Here is a 16,112-nt window from a genome sequence, read left to right on the forward strand (position 1 = left end):
CATAAGTAAACTGAAACAAAAGAACCGACTAATAGGAAGTATAGATCCGACTAAATCTGAAAATATATATAAAACAAAATATCCAGTTAACTTAGGAATAAAATTCCGGTTAACCGGAAATCTCCACTCTCTCTCTGAAAGATGTAAGTGTGATAAGAGAGAGAGTCTTTACGAAACTTCGAATTGAATGTAGTAGTAGTATACATTCAAAATTAACGCTGTTAATGTCGTTATATTGCAGATTTTATTGTTGAATAGTGTTTTTTGTTTTTGTTTTTTGGCAATTACTTGAGATGGATGAAAGATTATCAATTTATTAAGTACGTATGCTTTGTACATGTGAACATGTAAGGTTCTATGGTGTAGTGGTTAGCACTCTGGACTTTGAATCCAGCGACCTGGGTTCGACTCCCGGTAGGACCTTTATTTTTGCATCACATCTCATTTTCTGGTAGATTATGCCCCCAACTGAATTTTCTAACATGGATCCAGTTTAGAAGCATTACAGAGACAGGTTATAATTTAATGTATTGATCTAATTACTTGATTAGAAACTAAAGTAGACAAAGAAGGATTCAATTTTAACCAACAAGCATTCTTTTGTCATCTCTCTACTTTCTTATTAGAATCATCGCGGTTGAGAATTTTTGTTCTCGTCTAAATAAGAGATGTCATGTGATGTAACTACTTATTACTCTGTTAATTTATTGACATACCAAGTTGGTTCCACTTCTTTAGTTATCTCAAATCTTTGCTTAGAGTTAGCTTTAAGGCCTTTAGTTCACGACTTCATTCGCCAAATTAGTGTTAAGACATTTCACCACAATCTCAGAGTGACTTAACAAGCTGCAACCACATCTTAGTACTACTACAGCTCTCCTTATTAACATCACACTATACCACAATTGTTTCTTACTTCTTAAATAACAATCTCAATCACTTAACCAACCACCATAGAGATTTCCTAAAAACACATATCCGAGAATACTCTTGCAAGATCCACTATAGTGAAAAGGTTTTTAACACTTGCCAGGGGAAACAAAAGGATAATAAAATTTGTGAACAAGTAATGATATAATCAACTTCTGTCGGACTCACTGCGACTGGAAGCGTTTCATGATGATCATACTCATATCCATGTAGCGTTGCGCGCAGTGACTGAGGCAAGTACTCTCACTTGAGCTGAACTTACTTCCCGGTGCACTAGTGACACATTTGTCCCAGCACACACTTGTTAGCTTTGCCACCATCTCGTTCACCATCGCTCTTTCTTTCTCTTGCTGTCACAGACACACACACACACACATTATTAGATTTCAACAAACATAAACCCAAGACAAGAAGAAGAAAAAACATTACTTTTGCATAAACCCAGATTCTTATAAACACATATCTGCACATCACTACATTCAAATTCAACTTGGTTCTAATCAAACCAACTAAACCCACACATGAGAAAGATCAGATCTTTAAACCATCCTAAGCTATTGACTTCTTTAACGAAGATTCAAAGGAGATGGTTTATAATAATTCCAGACAGGACTAACAGATAGGTTCTACTTACAATTTCGTTGTCCTAAAGCAGAACACTGATTTATGTTACGAGAACAGAGCTCAAGATTCCATGTGAATCAAAAACTTTAAATTGGGAGAAACAATTTAGCATTAATGAAAAACAAATCGGAGACATACGTTGAGGAATTGAAGAAGTTCAGGGTTGTTCACGAGGTTAGGATCCATGTCGGTTGAGTTTGAGAGCGTCTCTTCTTGACGAAGAAGATGAAAGAAAGGAATCAAAAAATTTCTCAGCGACTGAAACCCTAAAAACTCTTTCTTTTCTCAATAAACCCCTAAAGGATACAATAAGAAGTTCAAGAGACGCCGCTAAGCCCGTTTACTTGCTATAAGCCCATTAAAAAGCCCATTAGTTGAAATTTGGTCATATTCATCTCAAATATAAAAAGGCCACTAAAGATGTCATATATATCAAACATCAACTGACAAGATTACGTTATAAAAGAAATGAAGCTTTTCATCGATGTGTAGTGTATTATGAATATGTGGTTGCTTAAGCAATGTCGCCAAATCATTTATTTAAATTTAAAAGCAAAAAAGGGAAAACTGAAAACAAAAAAAATTAAAATAAAGAAAATGGAAAGCCAACATCTTCGAGGTGAAGAAAAGTACCAAATCCAAATTGCTGCGTGGGAGGAGTAAAACATATATGATTCTAAATTGACTAATTTTTTTTCTATAAAAAAAAAATAAAGCTCTCTCGATTTAAAAAACATTAGACAAACAATAATTATAAATACTTAATTTAATTTTCGGTTTAAAAAATAGTGATCCAGGACAGGACTAAACCGAAAGTACATGACTAGAACATGTGTCCTAACCACAACAGATTTAAGATGCTAGCTTGACTAGTTTCAAAAGTGAGCCAGTCCAATCGAGAAAGCTTTACCTTACCAAATTCTCAACTTATTTTTTTGCACCAAACTGAAAAAAATATGGTTTAATTTGTTTTGTAAGAACTAGACTACACAATCATCCGACAAAATTGACGGACATAGTCTCTTCTCCTTACCATATACATGCAATTTTGATTTCAATATAACTTATAACTCTATAATGAACGAATTTGTAACTTAAACCCTAGATTTTTCTATAACTAGCAAGGTCACGAACAAGTTGGACTCAGTTTTAGAGTTAGAGCGAGTAGGTTAACAAGCTAAAACTGTTAATACTATCAAATGTACCGTCGCATGCATTAGAAAGTTAGAATTCAAGATTCAGCAAAAGGAAGCTAAACTTAATACTCTCTTCCAAAGTTCCAACCAATTAAACTTAATCGCAATTCCTTAACAATGAAACAATCATCTTTATTCATTTCATTTTCTTTTCCTAATCTTTTGAAAGACAAATGATGTAATTACTTTATTTCTAGTGAATATAAAGAAAACCATTATACAAAAAAAAGGAGTACTATAAACCTAAAATGCTATTTGTAAAATTCAAAGTCTGATGCTGGAAAGGTGAAGCAAAAAATGAGAACAACTTTGGTTTGGTGGGCTTTGGGAGCTTTATTGTTCCAAGGAGATAAAAGGCAAAACATATATACAATAATTTATCTAGAAAAATAATTGAAACTAATTATAAAGAAGTGCATGAGAGTAGAAAATTGAGTCAGAAGACCAACATCTCTCATAACTTACTCGTTAAGTCAGCCTCTCTCCTCTCTCAAATCTTTTAAGTTGGGATATCGACTTGGACTCTCTTTCAATTTTCACTTTTGTTTTTCTGAATATACTTTCTTTTGTTTCTTCATCATTGCTTTTGCATTTAAACTTAAGACTTCTTGGTTTTTAAAAATGTATCGTGTCCCCGACATTATTATTTCACATGCGAAGTTATAAAGACAAAGAAAATTCTGATTCCACGACCACGACGATGGTATACATATAGGTTTTCTTTTTACACGTATAAAATTATGCCAAATTATTTTTATCTATAAGAAAAAAAAAAACTTTATTAAGTTGAACGTCCAAGCCTTTTCGTCTACCAATACTACGTACATTCATATTCCCAATATCCCAACTTAAAAAAGGGTCGCATGATCATTTTATTACATTCATGATACATCATACATACATTTGTGTGTGTCTTTTCCTTATGTTAGAAAATGATATTTTTTTAAAGTTTATATAGATCTCAGATAAATATGTTTATGCATACATAATGCTTTTCAGATATGTTTATGCATACATAATACATAAATATGTTTATGCATACATAATGCTTTTCATAAATATGTTTATACCTTGGTATGGATAAAAGCTTTTCAGATGTTAGATCAGTTCTGGCCTCTCACCTCTGCTGAGTCAATTGTTAGTATATATTGATAGTGCCGCTCGTTTTAGTTATTCATGAGTCATGACAATCTATTGTAAATGGTAATAATAAAACAACGTACGTACGTAGATCTAGGTTATTTTCTTTGATATGGTGGATCTAGGCTTTTGGAATAAATTACCTTTGCTTAAAAAAAACAACAAAGGAAATAATTTACCTTTACCAAAAAGTAAAGACATAATTACTTTTTAAAATCGAAATCTTAACAACGTATATATAAGGTTGACTGCATGGGTATGCACAATTGTGATTATGGTGATATCCTCGCATTTAAATAAACAAACTTTGGATTTGATGTTATATCAAAAAATTATCTATTTATCTCTTGAAAATAATACGTAAAAAGTATCTAAAGGAAAAGTAGAATCCACTTTTGCTAAAACTAAAGGTGACACACTCATGATATAGTACGTATATAAAGAACCTAAACCAAATGCAAAAGGATACTGATAAGGAAGCACTGATGGACATTTCTGCACAGAGATTTGCCATGAACGGAAGAAGCATGAGACTCCCTCCTGGGTTTCGGTTCGATCCCGATGATGAGGATCTTGTGTTCGAGTATCTCGCCAAGAAGGTCCTCCACCGTCCGATGGACTTCGACCTCCCTGAGCTCCGTTCTTGCAATGTTGATCCTTGGGACTTGCTAGGTATGCTACAAAACTCTATTCTCTAATTACTATATATATACCATATCACATTTACATGTATTGAACAATGTGGTCTAATGGATGTTGTACGTACTCATTTGTTGTACGTAGGAGAGAAGAACAAGGAAGTGTATTACTTCGTGAAGAAGGAAGAGCGAGAGAGGAAGGGAAGAGAGACGTTATCAGGTTACTGGGAAGAGTGTGAAGAAGAGGAAGTAATGGAAGCTGGTGATCGTGAATGTGGTCATTTAGAAGGAAGGAGAAAGACATTTGCTTTCTATATTGGGAAAAAACCTCGAGGAACAATAACTCCATGGATCATGTACGAGTTCAGACTTCTTTCCTCTCGAGCTACAAGGTGGTCATCGTCTCTTTTGCCTAGGGTGAGCCACTCATCCCTTATTAGTATTGGACACTATATATGGGAATTTAATCTTTGGGAAATTATTTATACTGCCTCTAATATTTCAGTTTAACAAACATGTATCAAAGTTAGAATAACAAACATCACCCTATATTATTTGTGGCATTTTAACCATCCTTCTTTAATATTTTTCTGCAATTTATATTTTGTTTGCAATAGTTTCGAACTAATTAATATATATACCAATGTTTTTGATTAGTTTGGGTTAATGTTTTTGGGTTTCAGGGTGATTTAGGGAAATGGAGGGCAGTGAAGGTGGTGGTGAAGGAAGAGAATGAGGAAGAGATGATGGTGGAGGATGAGCACGAGTCGGATGAGTCTGATGGCGAAGAAGTTATTCAAAGCCGGTGACGACCAGGTTGATCGATGCCCATATATTTATATGTATTGGTTTTGTGGTGAATCCATTTGAGTTAGTTATTAATTAACTTATAGTATTGTTAGAATATTAGGGAACATCTAGATGAAAATGAGGATATATATATGCTCTATTTGTCTTATTGTCTTCCAAGCCTTTTGGAATGTAATTGAGGTTGTGGTGAAAGATGCCATGCCACAAGTTGCGTTCACTCTCTCCTCCTTATTTTGTTCTTGTGCAATTATAATATCATTCACCAGTAGTCTGTAAAAAACAAAAAATGACATCTATTTGTGGGACTTGTTGACTTGATTAGATCGAAAAATGAGGGAACAGTTGTGACCGTAATTGATTAATTTTAGGCTAATATTTTGCATAAAATTTTAGTGACTTAATTATATTGATCGTGTGTAAGCGAAGATTCACCATATATAAGTTTTAATATAGTCTAACAATTTGATTTTAAGATGACCTAATTGGATTTAACTATTAGTCTATTACTAAAACATTTTTAGTTTGCAACCAGCCAATTCCATGTTGAAAAAGAGAAGTCTTTAGATTAACTTTTAACACACAAACCATGCTATAACAAAACGAGCTAGGTCAACTCGAAGTCTACGAATTAAGCAACTGAAAAAGGCTTCTTCCTCCGTAATAGTCGGCGTGATATATGTGGACTAGCATCGCATACGTTAAATCCTACAGGATTTGTCGGTCAAGACAAGTCACCCTAACATCGCTTAAACTAAGATATAACGCCATCCTTACCAGCAGATCATATGCATGTCCCAGCAGCTCCGCTTCTATTCAAACACCTCCTCGGGATTCTACTTACATGCTATATTGGTCATACGTTATGTCGTTGTTACGTTGTGAGAAAATATTTGTGTTCGTCAAGTTAGCAGCGTAGGAATCTCTTGCAAATATGAATCTAACAATATGTATAGGTCAGAAACACCAATGTGATGTTTTCCCAAGACATTAACGAACGTTCAAGTCACTAAACAAATCCACGAATCTTTGATCGAAAACTTAAAAACATATTAGTAATGTGACCTAATTAATCCCAAAAGCTTGCTCAATGGAAAAGGTTGTCACATCACATATATATCACCCAAGAATTCATCCCATCAATTGATGTGGGATATCTAATAAAACACAAGTAGAAATATACATGATTTTTCATTAAAATGGATTTAAACTATTTAAAACCACTTTCATGATAAGAATGTCATTCATTAGCCGAGTCAACTCGGTTACCCAAAATACTTCATAGTTTGTTTTAGGGGTTTATATTGACTAACCAAATAATCTTGCAGATACATAATGTTATGACCAAGACAGCTATTTAGACGTCAATTTTCTAGTCATTGGAGACAAAATTGTATGTCAAAACGACAATAAGAACGAAGTTGTCACTTAGATAAGAACCAACTCATGCAATTGCCTAAATAAGTCACTGTTTACCAAATTTAGCAAAACAATTGCAACTAACCATTCAACCCATCAGAAAATCTCAGCCCTTTAATAATCTCACCTTCTCTTCCTTCTTTTTCTCAGATTCCTAAATATTATCATTCATTCTATCGTCATTTCAATTAATTGGCTCTCTTCTCTCCTCTCCTTTGCCTATTTTTCCTATCATCTTCTCCCGCCACCCCCTCCGGCCGCCGTATGATTTCTTGGTGGCGGCGATTACACATCAATTTAAGTTTTGTTAATATGGGTTGCGGTGGCTCGAGGCTTGGAGGTGTGGCGGCTGCAAGGGCCGAAGAAGGCGGCGTTGTGCCACTTCCCGCGGGGATACGTCCCCTTCTAAGGCGAAGGTTAGAGGAGATGAAGAAACGGAGCCATGCAAGCGTCTTGAAAGGGAGCCAGACGCAGTCTAAGAAGGAGCTTCTTAGGCACGGCTCTTCCGATGATGGAGAAGACACGGAGGAGAACGACGGCAGCCTGAAGTCGTCCGCTAAGGTGGCTCCAGCGCCTGATCATCATGTGGAAGAGAAGAAAGAGGTTATTTTTGAGAAGGTTCCGTCTAGAGATGATGTTAAAGAGGTGAAGGAGGAAGAAGTGGTTGTGAAGAAACAAGAAGATGAAAATCATCATCAAGATGATGTGAAGGAACAAGAGGAGGATACCACCATCAATGTTAAGAAGGAAGGAGATGATAACAAGAATCATGATGATGATGAAGGGAGTATTATGAGCAACTTTGATGAGAGAATGATAGGTCCTGGATCTCCAAGCTTTAGGGTTTATTGCATCGATGTTCCTTCTTCTGATGACGATGAAGGTAAGTCATACGTCCTTATGATGACACATACATATATACGTACCAAGAAAGGTCAAGAATAAAAATAATTACTATATATGGATGCATGCACACGTATATATTTGAAATGCTAGTTTACTTTATATATTGTTTTTTATATTAACTATTAATGCAGAAAAAGATGGAGAAGACACAAGAAAATCGATGGAAACCGAAAGTGTCATGACAGAGCTAAAAGAGGTGAATTGAATCATACTAATATCACATTATTGATTTGATTTATGTGAGGCTCATGATTTGTATATACACACAATATATAGGTCGACGGAAGCATCGTCAAAAAGGAGAAAAGGGAAAGGAGAGGGAAGAGGTTCGGAATCGGATTGCCGAGGAAGTATCTAGCCAATGTGACTGCGCCTTGCTATGCTGGTGGAGGTTGCATGGGGAACACTCATCATTCGCGTTTGGTGCAAGAGAAATCGAGCCAGTGATGAGATGATATATATCGATCATAATGATGTGTGTTGCCATCTTTGAATGCTCGTATTTGTTGAGGTGTACGTGTACGTACGTACGGGGGACGATGAAATAATCAAAACCACCTCACCACCGCGGATACGGTTTTAGACCCTTTGGTTTGTTTTAACTTTTAAAGAGACCTTGTTTCAGAATTTGTACAACCTCTTCTTCTTCATATTTGCTTTCTTTGATCAGGATAAGTTAGTGTTTGACGAATTTAATTTTTCCGTGTGGAAAGATGTAAGTAATTAAATTTGTGCAATAAAAAAGTGTTGTTTAATATGAATTTTTTTTATTGTTCAACATAAAATGTTTATTTAATCGGTGTAAGTAATTAATATTTTATATGGAATTATAGAAGGAAACAAGACTAATTTGTTTAGGGGTGTAAAATGTTAATGTATGAGGTTGAATAGGTGGGGGTGTAATACCGAATGGTTCACATATACGGATATACCCATTTATCTGTTTTTTTTTTTTTTTTTACTTTAAACTACTAGAAAAAAATTTTATAAACTTTACAACACATCAATTTACATTAGTAAAAAGAAATTACTAACATAATGAAAGAATATGTTTTATGTACCAGAGAAGAGGAAAATTAATCAAATATTATCTGAATGAATAAGTTGCATCAAATTATAAATGGTTATTCATCCTAATTTTTCTAAAACTTAATTTGTTTTGTCGACCTAAAATTTAATTTTTATAACACCGTTGTTATTTAGTTGATCATTCAAAACATTAATGTACATTAAAGCACGTTTAATTTCAAACTCATGTGATGATGATATTCAAGTTATAAAAATACAATCAAGAGTTCTAGTAGTAGTTGTATAAAACATTTTTGATGAAAAAAACAATAACATTAATTTGTCTGAGTATTTAAATATCATTAAAATTTCCGACAGAAAAAAATAATGAAAAACATTAAAATTTAGCTCAAAAAATAAAAAACCAAACTCTTCAATTAAAAACCCGTAAAAGGTTTTGCTCAATTCCGTCACAATTGTTAGATATTTTGATTTTTTTTCCCCGTTCAATCTCAGCTGATTCGTAACAAGGTTTCAGATCCAGGAGTCACAAAAATGGAGTCACCGCACTCGAATTTGCTTCCCGAAGTCGATTCTTTACCCGATGGATTCGTCGATGGCGCTACGGAGCCGCCTCTCACTTCTCCAAAGACCCAGGAAGAAGCTTGTATCAACCATGAAGCTGTTGCGATCGAGAAAGCAGAGAAGCCGAGAACTTTTCCCGTACCTTTGTGTGAAACAGATGGTAATGAAGATGATGACGTAGATGACCTAATTCAAGATTCGAGCAAGCTTACCTTAGAGCTGGAAGAAGAAGTAACATCTCCTCCTGTTTCCCAAACATGTGAGTAGTAGATTCTTTGATTCCTTTATATGTGAATTTTACTTCTTTTTGTAAATGTAACTTTTGCTTCTTTGCTTTTGTTGAGGTAGTAACAGAAGGGTCAACTCAAAATCCAACCTTGTCTAAGGAAACGGATTCGACTCTCAAACCAAAGAAACAAGTTAGTATTTTTATGTGTTCTTCGACCTTGTTTGATATTGTTTCTAGCTTAAATTTGTTGAACCATCACTAGTTTTTTGATATCAACTTGAAAATGTAGGAAGTATTGATTGCATTTGTCTGTTAGATAACAAACAGGCCTTGCTTTGTCTGTTTATTGCTGCTTTGAGAAGAATATATGTTGAAGATTGTGTATCTGATTTGTGCTGATACTGAAAGCAGGAGGCGGTTGAGACCAAGCGTAAGGGTTCAAAGAATATGTTCAAATCAGAGAAAGAGTTTTTGGAGTTCATGCTTAAGTATCAGCAAGTCCTGTCTGAAAGAGATTCTGGTAATAGGCAATCAGTCAAACCAAATAAGTTTTGTGTTACCTTCATTGTTATATGCTTAATTTCTGCACTCATCATTATTGTTTTTCTCATTTATTACTGTAGCTATTACTGTCCGTGACAAGCTTGAATCACTTTGTAGAGAGTTACAACGTCAAAACAAAATGTTGATGGTATGTTCTTTTATTTTTCTTCTCGCTTACTCTACTTGGTGTGCCATATTTATTGTCTTGTTTTGAGGGACTAAGATGTAAACTGAATGTTCTTTTGTATAACAGGAAGAATGCAAGCGGGTGTCAACTGAGGGGCAATCTTTAAGATCAGATTTATCGACAAAGTTCCAGGATGCGATAAAGGTAATCGAACACATTTTAGTTCGATGTGAATTCTTTCCAGCGTTTTGATATTTGCTGAATATAGAAATTCGAGCTATTTTGCCGTAGGTATTGGCAGTTCTAGAGAGGAACAAGTATTGTGTTATAGCTTTGTTTTGTGTTCCTAAGTAGGCAAATCCTAAAGGCACATAATTCTTGATCATTGTTCTAATCCGTTAGGAGTTATCTCCTTTAATCTTCTGTGCTATATGCTTTGGAGAGTCATGGAAACCTCAAGTTATCGATTGATAGAAATAAGTTTAATGATCTGCTTGTAGGCTTTTACAACATCAGAGACTTACAAAAACGAAATTAGAATCTTCTACTTAGTTAATTTTTTCTTATAATTTCTACCTTCCTTATTCCTATTTGGTTAATAGGATGTGAGCATTAAGTTGGACGAGCAAAAGGATGAAAGCCTCGCACAACTAAAAGAAAATGAGATGTAAGTCGAAAGAACTCAATCATAACGTTTTCATTTATATAATAAGGAAAATTATAGTATATTTATTATAGATGTATAGTTTTGCTGCAGATTAAGTTAAAAAATCAGCTCACTCACATTCTGTAAAGTGCAAACTAGATTCTTACATGCGTATAAGTATAACTTTTAAAACGGTTTTGCCTGTACCAGCTTGGTAACATATAATATAGGTCCTTTCTAATTACAGTGGGTTTGTTTCTTAATCTCCAGGTTGAGGACGAAGTTGAAGCACCTGGCTGACCAATATACCCTTTCTGAACAACAACATGAACAAAGAGTAATTAGATAGTCGTTTTTCCAACTATATCATTGAGCCAAAATAATTGGCTTAACTGTGATGTATACTTGACAACATCTCATTTTCAAATGAACAGTTGAAGCAGAAAACCCTTGAGCTACAGATCTCTGCTTTAAAAATTAAACAGCACGAGGAGAAACTCATCCATGAACAATCTCAGATGAAAGTTTATGCAGACCAAGTTTCTCAGCTTTTATCTACTGAGAAAAATTTGCGGTTGCAGCTCACTGCTGATGGAGATAAATTCCAGCAGTTCCAGGTCTGCTCTCTTTCTCTTTTACACTTCCTAAAAATGTATTTATCGTCTTCAGGATTCAGTATGATCACCGATTGGAAGATTGTTTGATTTGGTTGTCATGCAATTCATTTTTAATCTCTGTTTTTGTTGATATAATATGAAAAGAATGCGAAGTTAAAGAAAAACTGTTGGTTATGCAGGACGCGTTGGTGAAGAGCAACGAGGTGTTTGAAACATTCAAACAAGAAATCGATAAGGTACCAACATTTCCATGCCTTCGTTGTAATTTGAAAGACCAGACAGTTTGTTTCTGTAATCTTCTTAACATGATCCTGTCTCTATTGGTGTTTTGAGTAGATGTCAAAAGCAATCAAAGAACTTAGGAAAGAAAACGCATTCTTGAAGAACAAAACTGAGAGATCGGATATTACTCTCATAGAACTCGTTGAAGAGGTAAAACAAAACCAGTCTGTTTTTTTTTTCACTATCAGGATTTCTAGATTTTGGCTATGAAATCAGTAAACTCAACCTTTTTGGCTGACATTATACAGCGTGAAAGAATGAAGAAACTATTGGAGAAGACAAAAAAACAGAAAGATAAGCTTGAATCGCTTTGCAGATCCCTTCAAGCTGAAAGAAAACAAAAGGAAACTAACAACAGTGATGATTCTGCTGCAGTTCAACCATGAAGCAGAGAGAGAGACTATGAATTCAGTTTTTTTTTTTTCCTTGTTTTGAACTAATTAGCACTTCAGATTAAAGAAACTCCAAATTAGACACTAAATTCACTCGACAATGTAGCTATTATCACATCACATCATATTGATTCTGCCCTGCGAGCTAAATTGATAAATGAGTCATGAATATTAAACCGGACCAAACCATGTGAACCGGAGAAAATTTCAATTGTATAGAGAATTTGTGAATTGATGTTATGATTCGGTTCGTTAACGAAAAAAAATGCGAATCATCTGATTATAAATAAATATAAACGTACAATTGAGTCACATCCTCTTTATAAAAACGGCAACAACAAAATGGAATAATATAGTGGAAAAGAAAAAGTATATAACTAAATGTCAACCATTGATGCTGACCAATAGTTGTTTAATCGGACGGCTCCTGTGAATCTGATGATGTTGAAGACCTACTCACTCTTATATTTCATCTAATTGAAATCATTTTTGCTGTGTTTCGGCAAAAATAGTGCCCTTTCGCTCAAGCTTTGAGTCGTCTCTTCTCGCTTCTTAATCCGCCGTCTCTCGTCTTTTCGCCGGCGTGGTTAGATCGTACAAACCTCAGGTAATCGTTTTCGTCTCCGGTAACCGATCTTCGTCCTTTTCGCTTTCTCCGATTTTGTTTTCTCCGGATTATGATTCATCGGTTCAGTTTCCGGTGATGGTTAGATCTACGGGAGTTTTGATCATTCGTGTATGATTGTTTTTCAGTTTGGGAGAATGTTGGGAATTTTGAGGCAAAGAGCCATCGATGGCGGCTTGGCTGCTTCGGTATGATGCTTTCACTCTCATTTTTTATTTTATTTTTGGCTATTTTATCTATTCGACGCTCCTAATGCGATTTGATATTTTTTTTCTTTGTTGGAGTCTTTGGGATCGGATTTTGTTGATTTCTCTTTGGTAATTGTCTGATTTTTGAAATTTGGATTTTGATCAGACTCTTAGAAGGACGCGATCCGCATTGGTTTCTGCTAGGAGCTATGCAGCTGGTGCCAAAGAGGTAAATGTCTTTTATCGAATTCTTTTGATGTTTTATATCTCGTCTTTTTTTTTTGTTATGAGCTAGTTTTGGTCAAATTAGAGTAACAATAGCTGTTATTTTGTGCCAAACCACCTGATGATGGCTTCATGTTGGCTAGTGCAGACTAAATAGTTACCTATATTGGCTTTATCTCCTGGTTTCTATCATAGAAAATTGTGGATATTATAGGACTCGCATCGATAATGTTAGAGGGAAATTTTAGAAAAGCCAACGAGTGTAGCTTAAGTTAGATTTTAAATTTACAATATTCGAGAGCCCACAATTTTTCAAATTGGAGCTGACTAGTAAAATCAAGCTGAGAAAGCTGATGCGGCCTGCAGTCATTTTCAATATATATGAATCAAGTTATTCCTTATATGTGGACTTTCCCTAAATATTGTATTATTGATTACATTTTTGTGTGTAAACCTTGTTTAGATGACAGTCAGAGATGCTCTAAATTCTGCTATTGATGAGGAAATGTCTGCAGATCCTAAAGTATTTGTCATGGGTGAAGAGGTTAGTTGCAGCTGACATGTTTGATTTATTCATCTGGCATTTTTAGTCAAATATCTAATATTTCATCCTTTTTATCTTCGTTTGTAGGTTGGCCAATATCAGGGTGCATACAAGGTTAGAATTATTTACAATGATAGTAGATTTTTTCCAGTTACATATCTCTGTTTTTTACCATGATCTGATACTGGAGGTCTATCGTGTACTCATAGATCACTAAAGGCCTTTTGGAGAAGTATGGTCCTGAGAGAGTATATGATACCCCTATTACCGAGGTTTGAAATTCTTATTCTATTTCTTGTAGAGTGGCTGCAATCCTTATGTCCATGTTTCTAGATTGAGAAGATTTCTGACAGTCCATCACTTTAATCATTTTTTAGGCTGGATTTACTGGAATTGGAGTTGGTGCCGCCTACGCTGGCTTAAAGCCTGTTGTAGAATTTATGACGTTCAACTTCTCTATGCAGGTTAGCCATGTTTTTTTTTTCTCTCTCTACTTCGTTGATACTACAGTTTGCCTCTTTCTTTGACTTGATAATGCATCATTTTTTGAGTAACTGGATCATGCACTGTGGTGCAAATATGTTTCCAGGCATCATTGACTTTATTTTGTTCCAGCATCAAATTACCATTGACATTAAGGTGCACAAAAGATAATTTATCTCCCTATGTGTATTCTAATATCTATTGGACTTCTTTCAGGCAATTGATCATATCATCAATTCTGCTGCAAAGTCAAATTACATGTCTGCTGGACAGATAAATGTACCCATCGTCTTTAGAGGACCCAATGGTGCTGCTGCTGGTGTTGGGGCTCAACATTCTCAGGTAAATGCTAACGCAAACTCTTTACAACAACTTTTTCTTAATAATTGGTTGCTTTGCATTCTTTCAAACATTACCTTCAGCTGTTGTGAAACTGATTATGATATTCAAATAGGATCAAGGAACGTGCTATGGACTTAATATTGATCAAATTTCCCCTAAATAATCAGGCATTTGACTGTATGATTAAGATAAAGCGTTCGTAGTACAGTGGCATGCAGCTGTTTTCTCTTGATTGTGGCAATGCACACATGACCATGACTGTGTATCTCAGAAGGGCGTACCATATTTAACTGTATGACTTACGTGATGGATATATGCATTTAGGAATTATCACTGTCCTTCTAGTGGGTCATTTCATTATATGACTAAGATGATCAACACGACATCAGGAATAATCCATGTTGATGACTGGCTGGATTTTCTATCTGTACATCTGGATGTTAATTGGGGATATCCTGTTTTACATTTTGCAGTGCTATGCAGCATGGTACGCCTCAGTTCCTGGTTTGAAAGTTCTTGCTCCGTATTCAGCTGAAGATGCTCGTGGTCTTCTTAAAGCTGCCATTAGAGACCCTGACCCTGTTGTCTTCCTTGAAAATGAGTTGCTGTAAGTAGCATGCCTAATTTGAATTCTGACACGTAATTAGAGCCTACAGTCACATATCAGTGCCCATTTAAATTGGTTCCATCATGCAGATATGGTGAATCATTCCCTATTTCAGAAGAAGCACTTGATTCAAGTTTCTGTCTTCCCATAGGCAAAGCCAAGGTACTGTCACTCGGTATCTATCACCTTAGTTTTGTGTGTCTGTTTCATCTTTTTCTTTGTAGCAGTTGGATGCTTTAATGTTTTCTTGGCCTTATAACAGATTGAACGAGAAGGAAAGGATGTTACAATCGTAACTTTCTCGAAGATGGTCGGTTTTGCCCTCAAGGTTTGCCATTTCCCCACTTTCACGAGCTCCTTTCAGTAACTAAAATTGAGAAATTTTTTGCTTGTTTCATCGCTATTGCTCAAATATTCCTTTAGGGTAGATATTTGCCTCATGCCTTGTTTTACAAATTGGTGCTTCTCTTTGTTCTGTCATTGAACTATTATTTAATGTACCTGATTCTAGGCAGCTGAGAAGCTCGCAGAAGAGGGAATAAGCGCTGAGGTATGAAGAGATTTTACATTTCAGATTTCTCTCACTACTTAAAACCGATACTGTGATTCTGCTTAAAACCACTATGTGAACTCTGAAGTTTTTTTTAAAAATAAAATGCGTAGGTAATAAATCTTCGGTCAATCCGTCCGCTTGACAGAGCCACCATCAATGCTTCAGTGAGGAAAACAAGTAGATTGGTAACAGTGGAAGAAGGTTTCCCTCAACATGGAGTCTGTGCAGAAATCTGGTATACTTAATTTTCTTCCCTAAATCTTAAACTCAATTGGATTGTATATAGTAATTTTAAGCTAACTTTTTTGGTTATATGGATCAGTGCATCGGTTGTAGAAGAGAGCTTTTCATACTTGGATGCACCGGTCGAGAGGATTGCAGGAGCTGATGTACCAATGCCTTATGCAGCTAACCTAGAGAGATTGGCTCTTCCTCAGGTTTGTTTCCCCCCCCCCC

At 35.4% G+C, this 16,112-nt stretch overlaps 5 protein-coding genes and 1 non-coding gene across 7 annotated transcripts in view; 5 read left to right on the plus strand and 1 right to left on the minus strand.

Annotated features, from left to right (window-relative positions):
* The first annotated feature begins 351 nt into the window (after positions 1-351).
* On the plus strand, positions 352-423 carry TRNAQ-UUG. Its single transcript has one exon. It is a non-coding gene; the product is annotated as a tRNA-Gln (tRNA).
* A 436-nt stretch (positions 424-859) lies between these two features.
* Positions 860-1,832, minus strand: LOC17875578 (mitochondrial import inner membrane translocase subunit TIM8). The gene is made up of 2 exons (XM_006281304.2): positions 1,693-1,832; positions 860-1,280 (listed from the first exon to the last, which is right to left on the minus strand). The coding sequence occupies exons 1-2, from the start codon at positions 1,738-1,740 to the stop codon at positions 1,095-1,097; spliced, it is 234 nt and encodes a 77-aa protein (XP_006281366.2). The 5' UTR covers positions 1,741-1,832; the 3' UTR covers positions 860-1,094.
* A 2,543-nt stretch (positions 1,833-4,375) lies between these two features.
* LOC17874767 (NAC domain-containing protein 41) lies at positions 4,376-5,555 on the plus strand. Its single transcript, XM_006281085.2, has 3 exons — positions 4,376-4,562; positions 4,674-4,945; positions 5,212-5,555. Exons 1-3 carry the CDS (start codon positions 4,376-4,378, stop codon positions 5,335-5,337), a joined length of 585 nt encoding a protein of 194 aa, XP_006281147.1. The 3' UTR covers positions 5,338-5,555.
* Positions 5,556-6,937: 1,382 nt separating this feature from the next.
* LOC17876510 lies at positions 6,938-8,421 on the plus strand. The gene is made up of 3 exons (XM_006281470.2): positions 6,938-7,637; positions 7,792-7,856; positions 7,937-8,421. The coding sequence occupies exons 1-3, from the start codon at positions 7,019-7,021 to the stop codon at positions 8,105-8,107; spliced, it is 855 nt and encodes a 284-aa protein (XP_006281532.2). The 5' UTR covers positions 6,938-7,018; the 3' UTR covers positions 8,108-8,421.
* Positions 8,422-9,130: 709 nt separating this feature from the next.
* LOC17875466 (alpha-taxilin) lies at positions 9,131-12,247 on the plus strand. Of its 2 annotated transcripts, none has more exons than XM_023784011.1 (11): positions 9,131-9,512; positions 9,602-9,672; positions 9,891-10,002; positions 10,106-10,173; positions 10,279-10,356; positions 10,755-10,819; positions 11,069-11,135; positions 11,233-11,415; positions 11,595-11,651; positions 11,752-11,847; positions 11,946-12,247. In XM_023784011.1, exons 1-11 carry the CDS (start codon positions 9,224-9,226, stop codon positions 12,081-12,083), a joined length of 1,224 nt encoding a protein of 407 aa, XP_023639779.1. In that variant the 5' UTR covers positions 9,131-9,223; the 3' UTR covers positions 12,084-12,247. The 2 variants fall into 2 exon arrangements, with proteins under 2 accessions (XP_023639779.1, XP_006281707.1); XM_006281645.2 differs by having other exon boundaries at positions 9,132-9,512; positions 9,894-10,002.
* Positions 12,248-12,578: 331 nt separating this feature from the next.
* Positions 12,579-16,112, plus strand: part of LOC17875054 (pyruvate dehydrogenase E1 component subunit beta-1, mitochondrial) — a 4,155-nt gene continuing 621 nt past the window's right edge. The window contains exons 1-14 of the mRNA XM_006282352.2: positions 12,579-12,696; positions 12,843-12,902; positions 13,069-13,131; positions 13,591-13,671; positions 13,759-13,785; positions 13,881-13,943; positions 14,049-14,135; positions 14,371-14,496; positions 14,970-15,103; positions 15,193-15,265; positions 15,366-15,431; positions 15,615-15,653; positions 15,767-15,891; positions 15,979-16,093. Of these exons, the coding sequence (XP_006282414.2) occupies positions 12,852-12,902; positions 13,069-13,131; positions 13,591-13,671; positions 13,759-13,785; positions 13,881-13,943; positions 14,049-14,135; positions 14,371-14,496; positions 14,970-15,103; positions 15,193-15,265; positions 15,366-15,431; positions 15,615-15,653; positions 15,767-15,891; positions 15,979-16,093 (1,050 nt within the window). The 5' untranslated portion in view covers positions 12,579-12,696; positions 12,843-12,851. The remainder of the gene's footprint in view (positions 12,697-12,842; positions 12,903-13,068; positions 13,132-13,590; positions 13,672-13,758; positions 13,786-13,880; positions 13,944-14,048; positions 14,136-14,370; positions 14,497-14,969; positions 15,104-15,192; positions 15,266-15,365; positions 15,432-15,614; positions 15,654-15,766; positions 15,892-15,978; positions 16,094-16,112) is intronic.

Source organism: Capsella rubella, unplaced genomic scaffold, assembly GCF_000375325.1.
Source record: "Capsella rubella cultivar Monte Gargano unplaced genomic scaffold, Caprub1_0 scaffold_8, whole genome shotgun sequence".
In the NCBI taxonomy this organism is placed as follows: Eukaryota; Viridiplantae; Streptophyta; class Magnoliopsida; order Brassicales; family Brassicaceae; genus Capsella; species Capsella rubella.

What these genes read in the sequence shown, in the direction of transcription:
- LOC17875466 (XM_023784011.1), top strand. Translation starts at nt 9,224, where the DNA reads ATGGAGTCACCGCACTCGAATTTGCTTCCCGAAGTCGATTCTTTACCC. An exon ending in TCCTCCTGTTTCCCAAACAT is followed by an intron (nt 9,513 to 9,601) that starts GTGAGTAGTAGA and finishes TTGTTGAGGTAG; the next exon opens with TAACAGAAGGGTCAACTCAA. An exon ending in CCTGTCTGAAAGAGATTCTG is followed by an intron (nt 10,003 to 10,105) that starts GTAATAGGCAAT and finishes TTATTACTGTAG; the next exon opens with CTATTACTGTCCGTGACAAG.
- LOC17874767 (XM_006281085.2), top strand. Translation starts at nt 4,376, where the DNA reads ATGGACATTTCTGCACAGAGATTTGCCATGAACGGAAGAAGCATGAGA. An exon ending in TGATCCTTGGGACTTGCTAG is followed by an intron (nt 4,563 to 4,673) that starts GTATGCTACAAA and finishes TGTTGTACGTAG; the next exon opens with GAGAGAAGAACAAGGAAGTG. An exon ending in CATCGTCTCTTTTGCCTAGG is followed by an intron (nt 4,946 to 5,211) that starts GTGAGCCACTCA and finishes TTTGGGTTTCAG; the next exon opens with GGTGATTTAGGGAAATGGAG.
- LOC17875578 (XM_006281304.2), bottom strand. Translation starts at nt 1,740, where the DNA reads ATGGATCCTAACCTCGTGAACAACCCTGAACTTCTTCAATTCCTCAAC. An exon ending in AACTTCTTCAATTCCTCAAC is followed by an intron (nt 1,281 to 1,692) that starts GTATGTCTCCGA and finishes TGTCTGTGACAG; the next exon opens with CAAGAGAAAGAAAGAGCGAT.
- LOC17876510 (XM_006281470.2), top strand. Translation starts at nt 7,019, where the DNA reads ATGATTTCTTGGTGGCGGCGATTACACATCAATTTAAGTTTTGTTAAT. An exon ending in TTCTTCTGATGACGATGAAG is followed by an intron (nt 7,638 to 7,791) that starts GTAAGTCATACG and finishes CTATTAATGCAG; the next exon opens with AAAAAGATGGAGAAGACACA. An exon ending in TCATGACAGAGCTAAAAGAG is followed by an intron (nt 7,857 to 7,936) that starts GTGAATTGAATC and finishes CACAATATATAG; the next exon opens with GTCGACGGAAGCATCGTCAA.